The sequence below is a fragment of the Schistocerca gregaria genome, chromosome X (assembly GCF_023897955.1).
Source record: "Schistocerca gregaria isolate iqSchGreg1 chromosome X, iqSchGreg1.2, whole genome shotgun sequence".
Lineage (NCBI taxonomy): Eukaryota > Metazoa > Arthropoda > Insecta > Orthoptera > Acrididae > Schistocerca > Schistocerca gregaria.
Window position 1 is genome coordinate 572,711,306 of NC_064931.1, and position 22,985 is coordinate 572,734,290.

Genomic DNA, 22,985 nt, shown 5'->3' on the forward strand with positions numbered 1-22,985 from the left:
AATATAATCATAATAAAAAGAAGATGTCATGTAATTAAAACTCAACATGGTAGAAAGAAGATCTTAATAGGTGGAACTGCAGTGCCCTGTTGCCCTCACTGACGGTAAACACAGAAATGGTATAGCATATAGTGAAATTGCAGATGGGGAACGGTGTGAGTTGAGGGCCACCAAGTGGTGACGCTGGAGGAGCGGGAATATACAGCAGGAGGAGATTAATGTTTAACATTGCCATTTTGAAGGAACCATCTCAGCATTTGCCTTAAACAATTTAGAGAAATCACAGAAAACCTAAGTCTGGATGGACGGATGCTGCTTTGAACTGTCATCCTCCCATTATGAGAATATGAATGACGTGTGAAGGCATGGGGAGGAGGGGGCAGCGGGGGAGGAGGATGTAAAGGGGATGAGGTTAAATACGCGGGGAACATTATGTGTTAATATCAAAGAAAAGGGATAAAGGAGTGGGGGGGGGGATAAAAGAGGGGGTAAAAAGAGAAAATGGTGTGATAGAGGTTTCATGTAAAATAGAGGACAATATTGTGATTAAGGAAAGGGAAACTTATAATGCTGTTACATAATTACAACAGAGACTGTTTACTCATTTGAAATCTGTAATGATCATATCAAATTTCTGTGGAATTAGCTGGAATGAGTCTACCACAGCAGTTAAGTGAAATGTGACACAATGTCAAAACTGAACATGACAAATCTCTTCTGAAGCTGTAATCCTTGCAAATGTTGTACAAAGTCAGTGGAGTCTCATTTATGGTGTTCACATTTCCTGATGGTTGAACTGAGAACACCCATAAGGCATTTGACCAGGTGATAACTAGGAGAACCCAGATTGCTGACTATCTCATTCTCTTGTATCTTATGGAGACCATATAATCTTGGTGAACTTGGGTCAGTCATTCTTGTTGGTTGCTTTTGTAGACAACCTCCTTGAGGTGCCTTAGTGGCTTCATGCTTCAGCGAAAACATGGAGAACATAAACCAAAAAGTTCCTTATTATGTTGTGATAATAATGATAAATTTCAGCTATAAGTGCAAGACACATATGCTTAGAACATATGGTACAGACAGGCATAATGTAATTCCATATGTCATTAATGCATGTATGTAAAGTAAGCAAACTTTCAGATGCTTTCAGCACCAAAATCTAGTCTTGTGCAAAGCACATTATATGTACAAGGTGTACTACTTTGCTTCTGCCATTCTTTCCCCAACATTTTAGGCTTTAATGAAACAAATTGGTTACACGTGTATCATTCAAAGTATTTTCCACTGCTGGCCACTACTTTCTCCCATATTTCGGGCAGCATACAAATGCTGCGTCAAAAAAATTGTTCATCTTTTGAAGCAATCCACGAATTGATCCAATTTGTGACTTCTTCATGAGATCGGAAGTGTTGGTCAGCCAGACCATGCGCCATTGATCTAAACAGGTGATAGTCAGAGGGAGCAATGTATGGAGAATACGGCGGGTGGGATAGGACTTCCCATTTTAATGTTTCCGAGTACGTTTTGACCTCTTTTGCAACGTGGGGTGGAGCGTTGTCATGTTGCAAAATCATTTTATCGTGCCTCTCGCTGTATTGCGGCCATTTGTCCTTTAATGCTCTGCTCAAATGCATTAATTGCATTCAATAATGAGCACCTGTGATTGTTTCACTTGGTTTTAACACCTCATAAGGCACGACACTGAGCTGGTCCCACCAAATGCAGAGCTTGATCTTGGAGCCACGAATATTCAGTTTGGCCATCAACGTGGAAACATGGCAGGGATATTCCCATGATTTTTTGCATTTAGGGTTGTTGTAATTAACCCATTTTTCATCTCCAGTCACAATGTGACACAGAACTCCCTTCCGTTTTTGCCTCTGAAGCAACTATTTACAAAAACACAAATGCTGTTCAATGTCTCGTGGTTTCAGCTCACATGGGACCCAAGTTCATTCTTTCTGAATCATGCCCATAGCCTTGAGACATTTTGAAATGACTTGCTGTGTCACTCCTACTGATTGTGTCAATTCTTCTTGGGTTTGATGCGAGTCTTCACTGAGGAATGTCTCCAATTCTGCATCTTCGAAAACATTCTCTCTTCCACCACTATGCCAGTCTACAACATTAAACTCGCCATTCTTGACACTTTCAAACCACTCACAACACATTATTTCACTAATAGTGTCCTTACCATATGTACTTGAGAGCATTCGATGAGACTCAGCTGCTGTTTTCTTCATATTGAAACAAAACAGTAACACCTCCTGCAAATGATGAGAATTAGGCTTGTAAACTGACATTTTCAATCAAGAACAAATTTATGATGCAGACAAAAACTGACTAATGTTTGAATGAGGTTAAGTTGACCAAGGTCCAAGCTAACTGCCTGACGTCTGCGATCTGTGTCTTTCGACCGCTACGTACCGTTGTCGCCACATATCGGCAAACAGCAGAAGCAAAGTTGTACACCTTGTAATATATTTTATCATGAATAATACAGAACAATTACCCAATGAAGAAATAAAATATTAATGCCCTTCACACTTTATGACATTAAGTTTCTCATCTCTTATCAATCCTTGTTTTGTTACAGGGATTTATCTGGGAGTCAGCACCTGACTTCAAGGCTCTTATCATCTTTGCAGAACATCGTTATTATGGTGACTCCCTGCCTTATGGCAATAAATCTTTTTCTGTAAGTGCTATGTTCATATGTGCAGTGCTTGTAAAATTAATGTAACCTGATCCTGTGAAGAACATTTTTGTTAGATATACAGTTTTGGCGTGTTACTTAGTGACACATTTTTCTGCACTACAGGACCCGAAATATTTAGGCTACCTAACATCACAACAAGCGTTGGCTGACTATGTGGATCTAATACAGCATATAAAATCAAAACAATTATCAAGACCATTTAACCGGCAGAATCCAGTTATAGCTTTTGGTGGGTCATATGGCGGAATGCTTGCAGCATGGATCCGCATGAAATATCCACATATTGTTTCTGGGTAATTATTCTAATATTTAATCTCTTGCTAAGTGATATATTGTTTGATTTTTAATTTAACTTTCTTTTTCATTAGCCTTTAAATAGATTTTCTCTGAATTTTTTTGTCTTTCTTCTTGCAATTACAATGGTTCCCATGTCCTGGGTAACTGATATTGACTATCAGATAATGATCCAATACAATAATTTTTGTATTTTTTATTTTTTTTTAATTTCTAGTCCGAATTCTTCTCATGTAACATTTCATCAGTGCAGCTAGTCTGAAATGTACTTAAACATAGTTTTAAAATATTTTCAGGGATTGTTTACATAGTCATTCTTTGGGATCTTGAACCCCCCCCCCCCCGCATTCCTCCTCCCTCCCACAGTCACACTAAAAAAATTTTTTTGTAGACAAATTTTTATTTTTACATAAACTAATTTTCAGAGAAAAAGCGGCATGAAAACTAAGAAGTCTTGAGAATGGCAAGAAATTCCAGAACTCGCAAGCTACATTTTTAAGATACGATAATTTTCAATTGATTGTACGAGTGCCTGATCACATGGGTGGCCTTGTTGCCTGACCACTAACATTCCAGTCAGGTGAAGTCTGACTGTGTCTGCTGTCAACAAGAGATCATATATGGCTCATGAATCCACAGGTTGAACTGGCAAACTACTTAAGGGTCTACGGCTTGCACGCAACCGTACGGTACGTTAACTCGCGCTCACCAACTGACCTGTCTGGAATGCTGACAATTTGCTTGGTCAGTAGACGCACGTCTGGCCACACTGTGACAGAAAGTATGCGACTGGCCGCTGTCCGCAGCGCGCAGAATTAACTAGTGCGGCCTGGGGCGCGAATATGTCTCTTTTCTTAGCTCACCATGGAGCCTTTCGATACAACCGTAATTAGCCAGTGTTAGGATGTCAGACACAGTGATGATGGGTGCGCTTAGCGTGCATGTTTTATAATCCGTGTTTGTTAAGAAAACTGTTTAAACTTACTTCTCGTGTTCGCGTATTGCCATACCTCAAGGTCCCACCGCTTACAAATCCTGACAAAATATTCGTGTAATCATCATCTGGGGCTACAACACAAACTACCCTGTTATAGGAAGTTTAGCAGTGGGAGACAAAATGAGACATACCCCACTAAGAAAAAAATAAGAGGAGAAGCAACTGAAAGAAATGGCATCCCTCTCATTTACATGCTTGCATAACCATAATTTGTAAACAGTCATGGTGTGTAATGAAATACTGATAATTTTGATTGCAAACATGTATTTTATATTGTTTAAATTATGAAATTACTGAAGTTGTGAGAGTTCATTGCTATTATAGTTCATAAATTAATCATGTGACACATATACTTCTATACTTCTCAGATTTTCAGATGTATACCTTTCAAAGGATGCATTTTTCTGAATTGCAGTTTCTTGCACATTATGGTAAAGCAATGATTAAATTATTATTATTACAGTAAAGTATTTCATGGTAATTAAGCTATTTATTATCATTCAGCTTGTATTCAGAGACAGTAACAAACCATAATCACCACAGAACCTAACCCTGGATCCATACCTGTTCTTTGCTTCACTCTAAATACATTTTGTTCCTTAACCTCAAGTTATTTTTCCTTCCTAACATACTTCTATACTTGAAAAGTTGCATTGCTGGTCCACATTTGTCATCCTCATTTCTCACTTCATATTCTGTGGTGGCTCTGAACTGACATAATTCTGTATGTTCTATTTTCCTAATTGTTATTCACACTTGTTGTTCTCTTCAGAGTTTCTGATTGCATTTGTTTACTCTATGATAAAAAGCAATTCCCAATTCCATGAGTATAGTATTCTACAGTTCCTGGCATTAAAATAGTCACTACAAGAATGGTACAGGTAGCTGCTCAAGAAATTAAGTTTCAATGTATTTTTCTTGACACATTCCTTATATTTACAGAAGTTTTCTTTCTAAAAGGAGTTCACAGAAATCAGAAAAAAATCACATTCCATAAAACTGTTTTGTAAGAGGGGTCAGGATGGCAATGATCTAGTGAGCCAGTTGGCAGGGCAGCAGGTGTATGGGAGACAGATGGTCAACAAACAACAGATTGCAGAAGCAGTATACAGTAGCGTGTTTATTCAGTGCATAAGGTACAGCAGCCTGAATGTCATCTTGCTGTGGTCAGCACGCAGGGATGTAAGCTGGCCCTGGAGTGTGGGAAGTTAGCAGAGATCAGTACGCGGCTTTCATAAACATAACCAGCTCACAGTGTCACCCCACCTAACAGGTGGTAGCAGTGCGGACTCAAGTTGTCAACACTCTGGTGAGCAAAGTGTGGCATCATGCCCCAAACAGAAGCCCAGCACACAGGGATGACAGGCCCTGTAGAAGGAGGTCATGCCAGCTCATGTAGAAGTGTGGCTAAGCGCAGATAACCACCGAGTGCGGAGGTGAACCAGAGACTCCAGCACATTATACAGCAACAGTGGCCCACAGAGATAAGCCTGCAGTATTAGGATGTGCCCACAAAGAGCTGATGGTGGCTCAGCAGCTAGTTAGGCCCAGGTGCACATTACGGACTAGAGATCTGAAAAAGGATGAGTATGAGTCCAATGTTGAGGGTTGCATACATTAGAAACCAAGGTGTCACTGTAACATCATTGTTATGCTGCCTGTCTTCCTTCCTTCCTCGCTTCTTTTCTTCCTGCTGCAGTTCTACAAATGTGATGAGTCTCAGAATGGTGGCACTGTGGTTTCTTACTACTTGCTGACCATTTCCTCTAACTGAAGCATGCTGCACTGTAAGGCTATTCGTGACTTAGTAAAGATGTTGATTGCACAATATTGCTGTTGTAGTGTAGCACTGACAGGGCAAGAATGATCGATTGTTGTTATCAGATGGCCTATAATGAAACTGTGTTTTGTGAGACTGTGGAGGGTGTAAGAAGAAAATTAAATGATGCAGTGTATACAATTGCAAATGTGCCCCATAAGAGGAAGGGTGAGGCCTGGAAAAAGTTTGATGTTATAGTCCATGTTTCAGATGGGAAACATAGTGCTCATCCAGTTTAAACAAAATTGTTGTGTTCTTATTTATGCCACAGTCATCATGAGAAAACATTTGTGCTTTGACATATGAAAACAAGGTACAGAGCAGTGTCACTGTTCTGTACTTGCGACCAAAAATCTTGCTATTTGTGCATTCTGTTGATCGTGGCAAGTTGCGTTTGTGGACTAATAATGAGTTGTGTAGCTTATCATTCTGTAACTTTTCCAAAGACTGTTGCAAATTTATTTTAATAATTTATCACCATCACCATTCTGTTTTCATTTACTGTCAACACAGACCCAGTAATGTGTTGAAAGTGTGTGTATGTGAACATAATTGTTTGACATTGTCTGAATAGAGACTAAATATTAAAGTAAATTAACAGCAGTCTTCAAAACAGTTTTAAGCATGTACATACATACAAACATAAACATAAATACGTACAGGCATACAAACATATATAAATATATAGCCATACATATGCATCCATCCATCCATCCATATGTACATACATACACGTAGGTGACAAAAGTCATAGGATAGTGATTTGCACGTACACAGATGGCAGTAGTATCATGTACACAAGGTACAAAAGGGCACTGCATTGGCAGAGCTGTCATTTGTACTCAGTGACACATGTGAAAAGGTTTACAGTGTGTTTATGGCCACACAATGGGGATTAACAGACTTTGAATGCAGAATGGTAGTTGGAGCTAGGTGCACAGGACATCCCATTTCACAAATCATTATGGAATTCAATATTCAGGGATCCACAGTGTCAAGAGTGTGCTGGGAATACCTAATTTCAAGCATTATCCCTCATAATGGACAATGCAGTGGTTGATGGTCTTCACTTAACGGCCGAGAGGTGTGGTGTTTGTGTAGAGTTGTCAGCACTAACAGACAAGCAGCACTGCATGAAATAACCACAGAAATCAATGTGGGATGTATGAAAAACATATAAATTAGACCGGAGTGGTGACATTTGGCATTAAAAGACTGTGGCAGCAGATGACCAGTACGAGTGCCTTTGCTAACAGCATGACATCACCTGCAGCAGCTCTCCTTGGCTCATAACCATATTAGTTGGGCCTGGTGAGACAAGTCCTGATTTTCATTGGTAAGAGTTGATGGTAGGGTCCGAGCACTATGCAGACCCCACGAAGCCATGGACCCAAGTTGTCAACAAGGCACTGTGCAAGCTGGTGGTGGCTCCATAATGGTGTGGGCTGTGTTTACATGGAATGGACTGGTTCCTCCGGTTCAGCTGAACCGATCATTGAGCGGAAACGGTTATGTTCGGCTACTTGGAGATCATTTGCAGCCATTCATGGACTTCATGTTACCAAACAATGATGGAATTTTCATGGATGACAATGCTCCATGTCACCGGGCCATAACAGTTCATGATTGGTTTCAAGAAAATTCTAGTCAGTTCACGTGGATGATTTGGCCACCCAGATCATCCGACATTAATCCCATCGAACATTTATGGGACATAATTGAGTTGCTGCAGTAAGCCGGGCAAGAGTTCTGACACGAGATTAGGAGGTATCCCATGACTTTTGTCAGCTCAGTATATGCACCTACATCTATATACTTATGAGCAAAATAACATTCAGTGCTAACCGATCATTCATTGTGTTGGTATATAATAATCATCAGACTGAATGTTTGCATTGTAGGAACATCTATATACTTATGAGCAAAATAACATTCAGTGCTAACCGATCATTCATTGTGTTGGTATATAATAATCATCAGACTGAATGTTTGCATTGTAGGAACAATGCGATGAGTCCTTGGTTATACTAATAAACCCTTGTACTCACTACCTCCTCTACCCTGGTATAGTACATTTGTACTTGATAACAGACTCAAGTTATGAGTTTTTGGTTAAGTGGGCAATGGTGGAGTCTGATGAGTCAAGTATTTTAGCATATAGAGATGGTGAATTCTGAGGTGATGTCATGGAACCCTCTGGGGATACAAAGCAAGTTTACAGAGCTCATTCCTGCTCTCTACTGTGGACCCCAAGGTAGATGCCCTCAAGTTGGCAGTGGTCAACCAGCAGGTGGCCCTCCAGCTGGGAGACACCATTTTAGCTCCTGGTGGCATCTGGACTGAGGCATAGCTGTAGTTCCAAAGTTAGCAGAGGCTGTGTCTAGTAAAAGCAGGCTGGATGACCCACATCAGGTCAATGACTGACATGGAGTACCTCTCAGAGCTGACTGCAGATGATGACTGACACTGCATAGCGGAAACAGGCAGTATTTATTGTGGCTCGCTACACCCATGTTTTGACATGACCTCATTCTTCATCTCATAGGCCACAATAGTGGTGCAGCGTGTGACAATCCAGGTCATTACTACTGCAATCTGGTTCCTGTACATTGCTGCACATTGTTGTGTCAGCAGTATAGCAGCCTAAGCAGTGGTGTCAAGGCTGAACATGTGATAACTCTTCCTATTGTAAGGCCCAGGTGGCGATTGTTACTGTCAGCATAGCCCATCTGTAACTTCTTGCAAAAGAACACCAACCAGCACCCCATCTGGTTGGCATCGCTAAAGCTTCTTGCATCGGCTTGCAATGATAGCTGCCTCATATGGAGGCATATAGACAGTTGTTTTCCTCTCACCCAGGAAAGGAAATGAGTAGTAGCGGTACAGGGTACTCTCTGCCACACACCGTATGGTGGCTTGTGGAATGCATATGTAGATGTAGATGTAGAAATGAAGGAACCAGTTCATGTAGCTGAACAGTTGATCAGTCAAAGTGCATCTTATTAATATTTGTAAACTTGAGAAATTTTATGCTGTGAACCTTACTTATATTTATTATTATTAATATTTACGTTTAAGAGTCAAAACTTCTGTGATTCTGTGGACCTTTAGTGTCGACACCAGCCATAAGAGAGATCTACCAAAGAAGAAGAAGAAGCATAGTATGTGCTTCATTGGCTATATAAAGGAAGAAGCCTGGTTTGGCACTGAGTGTACTTTTGTAAGACACCATATGTCACACTTTATCCTGGCCTAATCTATAAAATACCATTATGTAATAAATACATTCATCAGCTCAGACAGAAATAAAACTATCAATGCAATAATACATAATCCTTTTCAGAATATTTAATATGTTCATATTCTTTACAGGAAACATTAAAGTATTAACATTAACAAGTAGAAATATTAAATTTATCCTAGAAGAACAGAATGAAACTACTTTTTATCCTGAATGGATTCATTTAATTCTTCTGTTGTATTCTCATTTCACAGAGCAATTGCAGCCTCGGCTCCTATTTTGCAATTCCCAGGGCTTGTTCCATGTGAAGCATTTTATAGAATTGTTACATCAGATTTCAGTTCAGAATCTAAAGAATGCTCTAATACAATAAGAAAATCATGGGATATCATCAGAAAGCTAAGCAAGACAGGTATGAATAGACTTTACTTCTCGTGATTACATCATCGTGAACTACTATATTGCTGAAATAAAGTTTAGTTTCTGCATTTTATATGTGTTTTCTGATTTTTTTTTGATGTCCTGTTTCTTTAGTAGTGGTCATACCATTAAAGTAACAGTGTTTTAGTTAATGCAGTGTTATAGTTACTGGTACAGCAAAATGAGATCATTGTATGACTTAATTAGTGAAAAATTTTGCTCCCCATAAATATAGTACACCTTGTAAAAATGATTTAAATGACCAGCAACATGTGTAAATACTACACACACAGGTGGCGCAGTGGTTTGCACACTGGACTTGTATTTGGGAGGACGACCGTTCAATCCCGCGTCTGGCCATCCTGTTTTAGGTTTTCCGTGATTTCCCTAAATCACTTCAGGCAAACGCCAGGATGGTTCCTTCGAAAGGGTATGGCCGACTTCCTTTCCCATCTTTACACACACACACACACACACACACACACACACACACACACAAAGGGATGCAGACAGTTGTATTAAGAACCTCTGGGAGTACTCACCATGAAATACATCTTCAGAATGAGGTATAATCAGTATGTGCATACTGCAAAGATAGATATTTGGCAATCACTCTTGTTTTTATTGTATAAAAATAATCTTCCATCATATATCCACGAAGCAAATTCTCTTTGATGACATAGTAAGTATTATAATCAAACCTAAGGGAGTAACTGCAACACTTGAAAATGTAAATAACATTTTCTTGAAAATTAATAACTGGCTCTGTGCAAACTGACTGCCATTGATTTTACCTTTGGCAGTGAGAATGTAAAAAAATGTTACTTACTTTCTCTGTTTTCATTCACTAATGTCTTATTGCATCATATTGTGAGATAACTTGTCATTTAGGAAAAATGTACTCGTTGCATAGAAGCATGTAACAAGAGTAGTATATAGTGTCCACTGTAGAGCGTCTTGTAGACAGCTCTTCAAACAGTTAGGCATACTTACAACACTACTGCAGAGTATTTACTCCTTTATGAAGTTTGTTTTCAACAATCAAGCACAGTTTGAAAACATTATCATTCATAAATATAACACTGATTTACACTTTCCATCACTTTACCTTAGTGTGACACAGAAATGAGTGAGGTATTTATCTATAAAAATCTTTGGTTGCCTACACACTGATATAAAGAATTTAATAGATTCAAATAAAAACTGAAATGATATCTTCTTGACAATTCCTTCTACTCCATAGAAGAGAGAGAGAGAGAGAGAGAGAGAGAGAGAGAGAGAGAGAGAGAGAGAGAGAGGGGGGGGGGGGGAAGGGAGGAGGAGAGACAGAGATATTGAACATAGTTATCTATAAATTACTGTATATATGTGGGGAAAAAACAACTTAAATCATTGAGATTTTCACCATAGTGCCATATTTTTTGTTGATAATTGTAAAACTGATTTGTTCCACATCTTAGCAAGGTGTTGCAATTATGGTCAACAGAACAATCGCAGAACTATAACTCATGGCTACACCATTGCAGCCCACTGGTATGAAGCTTTATGTCAGGTAAAGTGGGTGTGAAACAAGGAGGGAAAAGAAGCATGAAGAGAAGAGAGAGTCATAGCTAGGGGTGTAAAGATGACAAAGGGTTGTGTCACTGATGAGATACGATATTGCAGTGCCTGTGTTGTTAAGAAGAATGTTGCAATGTTCTTTCTGACATGCATCCATGTGCAAAGGAACATTGCATCCTTGTTCTTAACAACACAGGCACTGCAATATTGTATTTATTGACCGATACCAGGCAGTGAGTTTTAATCAAAATGTCTTCCAGGAATGACATAATGTGTGTATTAGTACAGATTTATGACACAGGAATGAGAACATATGGAAGTTTGGGAATGGCCATGGGCCATGCTTGGATACCCAAAGCAGTTAAGGCAACCACTCACATAAAGTGAGAAATCCAGGTTTGAGTCTCAGTCGGGCGCAAATTTTCACTGTCATCATTCCATTATAGAGCTCATAGTTGTCAGTATTTGCAACTGAGAATACATTTCATGCACTGTTGAGATAGCATTGGTGTAAGGAGGCAAGCTGTACATGGTACCAGATGAAATAGCAGGAGTGGACTAGGGGAGGGAGGAGGCAGGATAGAACAGGGGGAGACTGCAAAGAAAACAATGTGGGCATAGTTTAATAGATAGATGGATCAGCTAGTGTGAAGTACGGCAGGGGGAGAGGGGGATTATGGTGATACTGATGGAAGTGGATGTGGGACAGTGTTGAGCAGAGACTGAGACCCTTTTTGCGTCCCCCATTCTGCCCCCTAACTACCAGCCTCCACCCCCTTCATCCCTTCTTTCCCTTTCTCTCTTCTTCATACTCATTCCATATAAGACAACACCTCACCCCAGTAAGGCTGCAGCACTGGTTCAATGTAGCCCTGTGTGTGTGTGTGTGTGTGTGTGTGTGTGTGTGTGTGTGTGTGTGTGTGTGTGTTTTAGTTTCAAAGAAAGTCATTGCCTGAAAGCTTAGCTAAGCGTTTAATTTATTGTGCATGTCTACCACTCAACAGTTCAACAATTCTGGTGAGTCATTACCTTTATTCTTTCTGTTGTGTCCAATCCATTATATTTAACACAAATATAAATATGAAAAGTTATCAAGATCCTTTTTCTAACGCCTCTACTGTTACCTTTCAGGAAGTGATTAGGAGCAGTAACTTTTCCAGTAAAAGCTGTACATTACCTTTATTCTTCCTGTTGTGTCCAATCCATTATTATTTAACACAAATATGAATATGAAAAGTTATCAAGATCCTTTTTCTAACACCTCTACTGTTACCTTTCAGGAAGTGATTAGGAGCAGTATCTTTTCCAGTAGAATGACCGTGTCTACCTTACTTATCTCTTCTGAGTGTTCATTTTGAAAGCAGCCAAAGAAGATTATCAGAAGCATGTTTCCACATTTTCTTACGCTTTATATCACAATCTGAAAAAGAAATGTCATTTGTTGGTTGTGCATATTTGTACCTCAGTAGTGAGTAATTCAATTTTGTGTGGCACACTTGATTTGTAACCTTACACACTATTACGTATCAACTGCCTTTAACTAACTTATTTATTAATATGGAAATGGAAAAAGATTTTTGAAATGTGGATAATGAAAGGAACAAAGGTAACTACTCACCCTACAGTTGAAATATTGTCTAGTTAAGAAACACCTAAACAAGAATGAAAACATTACCAAACTTGCAGATGATGTCCTTCTTTATACACAAATAGTACACACACACACACACACACATTGCCTTTGTTGAATGCATATTGCAGGTACTGCAGCTTAACTGCAGTGAGTGTTTATTTCAGATAGGATGGGAGGCGAGAGCCAGAAGAAAGATTGGGATTTAATGTTCCATTGACCATGAAGTCATTAGAGAGGAAGCACAAGCTCAGATTGAGAAATGATGGGAAAGGGAATAGGTTGTGTCCATTTCAAAGGAACAGTCCTGGCATTTGCCTTCATTAGTTTAGGAAAATCACAGAAACTCAATCTGCATGACTATATAGGGAATTTGAATTGCTGCCTTCCACAGTACAAGCCTCGTGGCTTACTGCTGTGCCACCTGTTTTGGTGCAAGGAAGAAAGGTGGCAGAGGGAATGTTAGCAAGCACATGAGATACGAAGTGGGAGTTGAGTGTGATGCACAGTGACATGAACTCAAGAGAGGGAGATTGTAGAGGGAGATTGAACAGAAGAAGAGGGAGTGAAGTGGGGAATATGGAGACAGGAGTGAAAGGGGGTGTTGCACAGGGCATGTGGAGATTGAGGCCAGGAGGATTGTGGGGTAGAAGGATGTGTTGCAAAGACAGTTCTCATCTACACAGATCAGAGGAGTTGATATTGAGGATGGGGTGGGAGGATCCACATGACACAGGCTGCCAGGTGCCCATTTAAGTTGAGCACATTGTGCTCAGCAGAGTGCTCTACAAACGGCTGGTCAACTCTGATTGTGCCTATAGTTTGGTGGTGTCCATTTATTTGGAACAGTTGGTTGGTAGATTTGCCTACATAAAGGGTTGTGGAAAAGTTGTGACAGAGGTGATACATGATGTGATTGCTCTCATAGGTGGCCCTGCCTTTGATAGGATGAGGTTTGCCTCTGATGGAACTGTGATAGTATGTGCTGGGTAGGTGCATAGGACAGATATTGCACCTGAGTCTTCCACAAGAGTGTGAACCACGTGAAAAAGGATTTGGAGTATGGGTGGCATGGCAATGGTAAGAATTTGAAGCCTGGCAAATAATATAGTTAAACTTTTACAGTTTGTAGTGGTATTGGCTTAAAGGGGAGCAAGGATCGTTCATTTGCAACTGGTTCATGGGGATGGTCGGAATATTAGGGGCATGTGTGGATGTGGCACAAGAGGTCTGTTTGCTGACTAGGTTTGGCAAGTAATGCCTGTCTGTGACCTTTCTCATTCTGGACAAGGGATTGTCCATTATTTCAGATGCACTGTCCACAGGTGGGCAAGCTTTTTGAGAGGGTCTTTTCATTATGGATTGATGGATGCCATGAAAATGGAGGTACTGTTGATGGTTAATGGAATTAATATTGACACAGAGGTTAGCACCCAGGAAGGTGGCATACTGGGCTGAGAAGGACCAGGCAAGTGAATGGGAGAGAATGTGTTAAGTCTGTGGAGGAACAAAGATAGAATGTCTTAATCTTATGTCTTCATAATAAACCTGAACCAAACAAATAGTTTGGGATCTTGGGTGGTTGGGAAGGTTTCCTGTGGCCCAGTAACAGGTTTGGTGTTGGAGTGTGCCAAGCAGATGTCCATGGCTGTGCCATCTATTCATCTGTATGTCTTCACCTCAAAGGAGAAGTAGTTATGGATAAGGGTGTAGTTCGCGAAGTGTGTAAGAAATGAGATGATGGGTATGGACTCAGTAGGACATTGCCAGAGGTTGTGAAGGGGACATGGGCACGGAGAATATAGGTGCATAGAGATCTAGTGTCAGGTGTTAATGGGGAAGAGGTGGTCTCTCAAATGGTATTCTATGACCCACCCATCTATAAAATATGTGAGGAGTTCCTGAGGGCACAACTACTCCCAACCTCCAAACTGTTGTCAAGATCAGAGTTCAGCACTCAGTAGCAGAAAACACTGCCGCACACAACATGCTCAACTTCAATAGTTGCTTCACAACCCGTGCAATATGGGTCTTCTACTTCTCTCCCCCTCCCCCCTCCTCCCTCCCCCTCTTTCCCCTCCCCCCACTCCCACACCCATAACATCAGCTTCTGTGACCTACATAGATGCGAATTGTTCTTACTACACATTTTTCCATCTTCAATCCCACAATCCTCATTGTCTCTATGGCCATTAACCCCTGTTCCTCACCCATCTACACCACTACCCCATGGCTCACCCCCCCCCCCCACCCACTTCACTCATTCTACTCTGATACCTTCCTGTCTGCAGTCTTCCTGTTCTTCTGTTTTGTCTTCCCCTCCCAGTCACTTCTCCAGGCCATTGTGCACCACACACACACCCTCTGCTAGCCACACACACCCTCTGCTAGCTATGCCAGAGCAAGCTCACCAACACCACATTCCTATCCAGTGGGCTTGCTGCCTCTCCCTGCTAGCTATTTGTCATCCCTTCGTACATCCCCCACTCCCCCTTCCCACATGCTTCCTCATCAAAAACTGAGGGAGGTGTTGCAGTGATAAGACACTGAACTTGTATTTGGGAAGGCAGTGGCTCATATCCCTGTCTAGCCATTTAGAGTTGGTTCTTTGTGATTTCTGTGAATCACTTATGACAAATGTCAACATGGTTCCTTTGAAATGGGCATAATATATTTTCATTGCTATCCTTATCCTTTCTTGCTCAAGTTAAGCTGCAGTGCCAACATAGTGTAGTCAGTTATAGCTGTGTGTGTGTGTGTGTGTGTGTGTGTGTGTGTGTGTGTGTGTGTGTGTGTGTGTATAAAAGGTTAGCAATATTTCCAGTCTTGTATATGTGCTTAGTGGCCACTCAGCACCTCTACTTTGTCTTGTTTCATTACTTTCACTCCTTCCATTTATAGTGCCCTCAAGTGTAGGGAGGGCAATGAGCCAGAATGGTGCAAACAGGTATTGGAGGCGAGGGGGAAGCCCAGGAGGCTCCAGAGAAAGGTGGCTGCAAAGTTAATAGAAGTTCTCTGTTGAAGCATTTGCACTGAGTGGTCAGCTGGTCATTAGCCCAGTGTGCTACAGAGTTCTGCTGGGCTGGCTGCTTGAATGCTCCGTGATACTGAAGCGGAGACTCCGCCGTGCGCTTGCAGTCTCATTATGTAATCTGGCAGCAAGACTTCCATGCCAGCGGCATGTACACTCACCGACGCCATATCTGTTGCAGCACCTGGTGGCACCTCGGCTGCATCACAATGGGGAAACTCCACCACAATGAGGCACTAGTCCTGCAATGGTGGGAGATGGCTGGTGTACACAGGAAGTGACCCAAGGAGTTGGATGTGCTACTGGAGTAGGCCTGGGATAGCCTGCTGGCCATGACACTAAGTCCAGATAGTTCTTAGAGCTGTTGCCCCATCATAGCCTTGAATCAGTGACTTCAATTGCAGTTCCGTGTGTCAACCTTGCCTGGCACAGCTCCTTCATCTTGGTAGAGTTGTGAGACTGAGGATAATGTTGTTACAAAATGCTCAGTATTTATGCACTTGTTGTGCATATGCACCACTCCCAGTCACATAACATTACTGCCACTGCCATTGTGGAAACCTGTCTTGCCTCTTGCTGCACACATTTGTGCAATACTGCTGAGTCCGCTGTTTCAGCCAGCTCACATGTCTCACAAAATTGTGAAGGGCTCATTGAATTATTACGGTAACATTATCCCATGCTCGGTTGCTGTCAGCTGCTGCAATATGCCACCCGGGCTCACACTAATATGCCCATATATGGTCAGTGCACAGAACATTATTTAACTTACTAATTATGCCTTTTTGAGTTGTAATATTTAATTTTTATTTGCATGTTTGCAGGTACTGCATCATTTGATTGTTATGTATTCATATATAACTCCTGCTGAAAATTAACAAATATAATGTTCAACTATGTTAGTGAATCACAGAGTAACACCTCTAGATGACTGTCATTCCAGATGAAGGTCGAAAATGGCTGTCAACCAACTGGACACTTTGTAAACCACTTCAGTCTGAAGCTGACGCAGATCTTCTAATGTCTTGGCTAACTGATGTGTACACAAATCTAGCAATGCTAGACTACCCATATGCCACAAATTTTCTTCTTCCTCTTCCAGCTTACCCTATAAAGGTAATTCTACATTCAGTGTACATTCTGAAAAAAGTTAAGTTTCTATTCATTATATATTTAACATGAGCTGCCATGTAACTGATTAACACAAATTAGTTAAAGTGTTTGTGAAGAAGCAAATATGAAAACCATAATATACTCTCGACAGATTATGCCTTTCCTCTTTCTGTTCCCTATTGTCTTTTTAATGGTCTGCTTGCATGTTATTATTCCAACATTTTCGCTTCCTTCCCTTTATGTCACTAACTGGTTTTATTTCTTTTCTCCCATATATTTTTGTTACCTGTCATTTTATACTTCCTTTTTATTTGTCATCTAAACATCACTACCATTGTATTTGTTATTACTATTATTATTATTTTATCCAACTAATGACCACATCAAAATAACTATTCATTTCTCTTTTCTTTCTTCCGTATATAAAACACTTTCATTCTCTCAGAATTAGCTCTTTTCTTCTCCTCTGACCATTTGACTCCAGTTTTTCTTCTGTTTGGTTTGTCTTCCTGTGTTGACTTCTGGTCTGAATTTGTCTCTGTTGAATAAGGTCTCCTGTTCAGTCTTTATTTCTTCTAAGCCCTCTCTAGTCTTGCATCCCCACTCAATTTCCTTTCCTGTTTTCCTGTTTTGGGAGAATGTGAAGATCTTCTTTGTTAACCTGTTAAGTGGTTAGTTCATGTGCTCGCACCTCATCCTCACTGAGTAATTTGCACCAGCCCATACTGTCATGGTGGTGCTGTGTACTTTTCTCATACATAAAAGTTTTCCATCATGTTTTCATTTTTTAATTTAAATTAATATTGGTTGGGAATGAACAAAATATATTGCAGAAGTCAAAAAAAATATTTTCATTATTTTACAAGACATTTTCAGTGTGAAACATTTTAAATTTAGGTGCTGCACACAAGGAAACTTAGCTTTCTGCACACCAGGGTCAAGTCTCTTTGTGAATGCCTTTTCTTGTGGACATCGTACACCTCCTTGTGTGCCTTTTATTCTTTGTGGGTGGTAGAAAATCTAGAAAATGCCTGACTATAAGGCATATTGCTTTCAGTGTTAGAGATGGGCATCATACTGATGGCGCTTGTTATGGTGAAGATATGGCAAGTTGTCCACCAAGACTAACCATGTAGCTCATTTTACTTTGTTTGACACCATGCATCTTGTACAGAACATCTGCATTGAATCATGCAGTGTCGAACTTGTATTGGGAAACCTTCTGATAATATTTTTTTCAGCCTGCTCCTGGCCATCTGGTAGCTGTGCATCTGAGAATTGCAGTTACTGAATGATACCCTTCTTTAGGTTTACATTTAAAAATGTATCATCATGGAAAGTGCTGACCATAACAACATATCTTTTGTCCCATTTCATTACCATCTGCTTGCATCTGTACCCTGTTATGTACTCTCCTTTCTTCAGTTTTTCATTTTTTATGAAGTTAGGAAACCCCCTTCCTGTCTTGTTCCACTGTGCCAACATTAGTTTGTCCACCATATCTTGACTGGTGTACTAGTTGTCTAGATAAATGCAGTGGCCTTTCCCAAGTAGATCATGTGCAAACTCAAAACCGGTTTAGAGGTTATTGTTCCTTCTGGATAGTGGCTACCATAATTAGTGTCCTTTCGAATGTAAACAATGAAGTCCCATACATACTTGGAGTTGCTTACACAGAAGTGTAGAATCTGCTGTACTTTGTTGGACTAAATTGCCTCCATCCAAGCTATAATTTCCAAAGTAACAACAATTCATCAATGGTGATGTTCCTTTCTGGCAAGTATACTGAAATGAATTTATGGTGCAGATACTCCATAACTGGGTGAATTTTGAGTAATTTTCTGCTGACAGTGTGTAGCAGATTGTATGAGGCACTGTCAGAAAAGTGGAGGAATTTCAATAAAAGATGAAACCACTTTTCATTCATCAGTTCACTAAAGAAAGGTGTGTCAGCTGATTCTTGCTTTGAAAAGTACATCTTGTGCTCTGGTTTGTGGAGAATTCCTTGAAGTGTGAGTGTTCCAATAAGTGTTTTTATCTCATCTCTTGTAGTATTGTGCGAACTGCAAACCCCGAAGCATGCTGATAAATTTTTATAAGAAGCTATGAACTATTGTGCATATAAATTTGTATGTTCATTTATTACTTTGCACAAAGCACCATCCACAAAACACATAAAACAACTCATCACATCATATTGTTTTAGAAGCATGCCTGTACCACTACTAGCACTGAACAAATATTGATCACAAACTGAACTAGCATGCACAAATGCACTAGGTACTACGTGTGGCAACGGTGTCTTGATGTCTGATGTTTCTGAATAAAAATCACTTGCGGTAACCTCAATGTCCATGTCTTGAAAACTTTCAGAACTGTTACTGAAATTATCACCATGTCCTAAAAGCAGCTGTCTCTCTCCAAATCTGCTAAATGATTTCTTTTCACTATTGCAAAATATCATTCACTGATGCACTGGTAAACAAAGACAAAAAAATGGAAAATATTGTAACTAGCCCAGAATATGCTTTGATGCCTGAAGAGAGCTATGATATAGTATACGAAGCTCAACTGGTACCACAGTTTCAATGGCAGGCCAATAACTCATCATTCCCATCAGCTACTAGCCACAGAATCCAGCGGACAGATATATCCATCCAACCCACTGTGAATTTGCAGTGTGTGGATGGATATATCCGTCATTCCCACTTAAAGGGTTAATATGTCTTCCTTCATTCTCTCTAGATGTTCATAGAGTTTACCATGACTTTTCCTGATCTCATCTGTTACTTTAGAGCAAAATTAGTCTATTTCTTTATTTGATCTGAAAACACAATTGCCATCTTTGTTCTTGGTTGTACAATTTTTTTTTTCTTTCTTTTCCAAATCATCTGATGGCATTTTGTATACAGATAAAAGTAATGTTTCCAACTCATAGAGGACTCCCAGTTCTAAAACTGTAATGTGATGCCGTAATTTAACATCTCTGGAACATAATTTTTTTAGTGTGCAGGTTTCTCACTTTTAAGTATGCTCTTTTCAGTTCCTCAGTTCTGATTTTAATTGCTTATTTCTATTTTTCCCCAAAAATTTGCAGTGGTCTGTCTTCCTTGGTTTTTTAAAAATTTTGGTGAGTTAGTGTCACTGGTCATGTATTCTGTCTTTTCAAAAGCTATTTGTAGACCTGCCTTTTCAACTGTGTCCTTCAGAAGTTCTAGTCCTTTCTTTGCATTCTCTAAGGTCCCTTCTATTATTATGAGGGTATTGGCAAAGCCCAAAGAATGTATTGCTTCTTTTGATTTACTCAGCTTAAAGTAGTTATCAACTTTTTTTTTTCCGCCTCGGTTTTCCATTCTCTTACAGCTGTTTTCCCAACACACAATTGAAAACTAGAGGTGACAAACTATCTCCTTGTCTGACTCCTGGTACAGTTTTTAAGGAACTAGAACTTGTTCCCAAAAATTTAATTTTAGATACTGTGTTTGTAAAAGTGTGTTTAGTTATTTTCAGAGTTTCCCTATATGCTCTAAATTCTTTCATGATTCTGAGGAGAGAGTCTCTGCCTGTCAAAACATAAGCCTTTTTAAAATCAAATATTGACCCTTCCTTTTTATTTGATATTTTCTTCATGTACTTAATTATTTGTCTGGGGTTTAGAATTTTCTCTGGACAGGATCTGCTATTACTAAATCCAGTTGTATAGTCTCCAGCTTGTTTATTTAATTGAGGCTTTAATATGTCCAGAGAAACTTTTGATAAGATTTTATATTCTAATTATAGTAATGAAATTCCTCTGAGATACGGGTAGTGCCATATCAGTTTTCTCTGAGATGAAGTTAGTAATTTTCTCAAGGCTTCTTCTTTCTGTTTGAGGTACTGGAAACCTATTTTGTCCTCTTTTTGATGAATTGTGTGTGGAGTATTGTTATTGTTATTACCATTACCATTACCATTATTATTATCACTGTTATTATTGTTAACTTTGTCATTTGATTTCTTTCCCTTTATTGTTCCACTGACTCATTGTTGCATTTCTTAGTATATTTTGCTACATTTTCCTTATAATCAATTGATGTTCTGTGATTAGTTGACTTCATTCTTTTTACGATGTAGTGCCCAATTCTCATGATTTTGAATTTCAACTGCTTAACTTCATTGTGTGCTTCTTTCATCATCTGAGCTTAGCCATTCTGCATGATTTCTCCTTCCATTTACCATCTATTATCATTATCAATTTGTATGTTAAAAAACTATAATGTAGTATAAAACAAAGTTAATGCATTGTATCAGATATATGTAGCTGAGACATCACCTAGCAACAGAAAAACTCATGAACCAGCCATTCTGTGTGACATGGTGATGCAGAAAAGACCTCTTAGAACAGGAAATTTTTAAAAATGGTACCCATTGTTTTCTCTTTTGTTATTGTATAAATGCATTCAGTTAAAATGTAAAACTTTGAACAGGTATGTCACAGCATTATGTAATGAGATAAGGGTAGTACCATATCAGTAACTGTGTTAAGACTTCTTTCTGTTTGAGAGACTAAAAACCTATAGAATAACATTTTACCACTCATTCTCCCATTGACTCACCAGCTTTATTCTCAGTTGCAATGAAATACAATCACACAAGTTACAAATAGTTTTTTTGTTGTTGAGGTCAATTGCCCCTGAAGTATCCATGTTTTAGAAATAAACTGCTTTAGCCGTATATGATCTTTTATTACAGGAGCATGACTGTTTTGTGATATCAAATCACATCTTCAGGTGTACATCTACAAGATGCTAAACATACAATCAACATTATGATAAAAAGGCAGATACCTATCCTAATGAAACTTCCTGGCAGATTAAAACTGTGTGTCCGACCGAGACTCGAACTCAGGACCTTTGCCTTTCGCGGGCAAGTGCTCTACCATCTGAGCTACCAAAGCACGACTCACGCCCGGTACTCACAGCCTTACTTCTGCCAGTATCCGTCTCCTACCTTCCAAACTTTACAGAAGCTCTCCTGCGAACCTTGCAGAACTAGCACTACTGAAAGAAAGGATATTGCGGAGACATGGCTTAGCCACAGCCTGGGGGATGTTTCCAGAATGAGATTTTCACTCTGCAGCGGAGCGTGCGCCGATATGAAACTTCCTGGCAGATTAAAACTGTGTGTCCGACCGAGACTCGAACTCGGGACCTTTGCCTTTCGTGGGCAAGTGCTCTACCATCTGAGCTACCGAAGCACGACTCACGCCCGGTACTCGCAGCCTTACTTCTGCCAGTATCCGTCTCCTACCTTCCAAACTTTACGCTCCGCTGCAGAGTGAAAATGTCATTCTGGAAACATCCCCCAGGCTGTGGCTAAGCCATGTCTCCGCAATATCCTTTCTTTCAGGAGTGCTAGTTCTGCAAGGTTCGCAGGAGAGCTTCTGTAAAGTTTGGAAGGTAGGAGACGGATACTGGCAGAAGTAAGGCTGTGAGTACCGGGCGTGAGTCGTGCTTCGGTAGCTCAGATGGTAGAGCACTTGCCCGCGAAAGGCAAAGGTCCCGAGTTCGAGTCTCGGTCGGACACACAGTTTTAATCTGCCAGTAAGTTTCATATCAGCGCACGCTCCGCTGCAGAGTGAAAATCTCATTCTGGAAACATCCTCCAGGCTGTGGCTAAGCCATGTCTCCGCAATATCCTTTCTTTCAGGAGTGCTAGTTCTGCAAGGTTCGCAGGAGAGCTTCTGTAAAGTTTGGAAGGTAGGAGACGGATACTGGCAGAAGTAAGGCTGTGGGTACTGGGCGTGAGTCGTGCTTCGGTATCTCAGATGGTAGAGCACTTGCCCGCGAAAGGCAAAGGTCCCGAGTTCGAGTCTCGGTCGGACACTCAATTTTAATCTGCCAGGAAGTTTCATATCAGCGCACGCTCCGCTGCAGAGTGAAAATCTCATTCTGGAAACCTATCCTAATAATCTAAGCTCTGTGACAATCAATATGAAATACTCACATGTCAGTAAAACATTAAGCTCATGATGCAGGAAGAAAGGGGAGTCAACCTTCTCAAAATAAAATACTGTTACTCACAAAAAGCAGGGCATCAGATTGGCCAGTTGAAAAACTGACATATTAAAAGCATGTTAACCTACAATAGAAAGAGCAAAATAAGACAACAAAAAAAAC

At 40.1% G+C, this 22,985-nt stretch overlaps 1 protein-coding gene across 1 annotated transcript in view; it reads left to right on the forward strand.

Annotated features, from left to right (window-relative positions):
- LOC126297528 (lysosomal Pro-X carboxypeptidase) overlaps positions 1 to 22,985 on the forward strand; it is a 61,789-nt gene that overhangs the window by 9,197 nt on the left and 29,607 nt on the right. The window contains exons 3-6 of the mRNA XM_049988436.1: positions 2,600 to 2,701; positions 2,825 to 3,015; positions 9,328 to 9,485; positions 16,658 to 16,830. Coding sequence (XP_049844393.1) covers positions 2,600 to 2,701; positions 2,825 to 3,015; positions 9,328 to 9,485; positions 16,658 to 16,830 — 624 coding nt within the window. The remainder of the gene's footprint in view (positions 1 to 2,599; positions 2,702 to 2,824; positions 3,016 to 9,327; positions 9,486 to 16,657; positions 16,831 to 22,985) is intronic.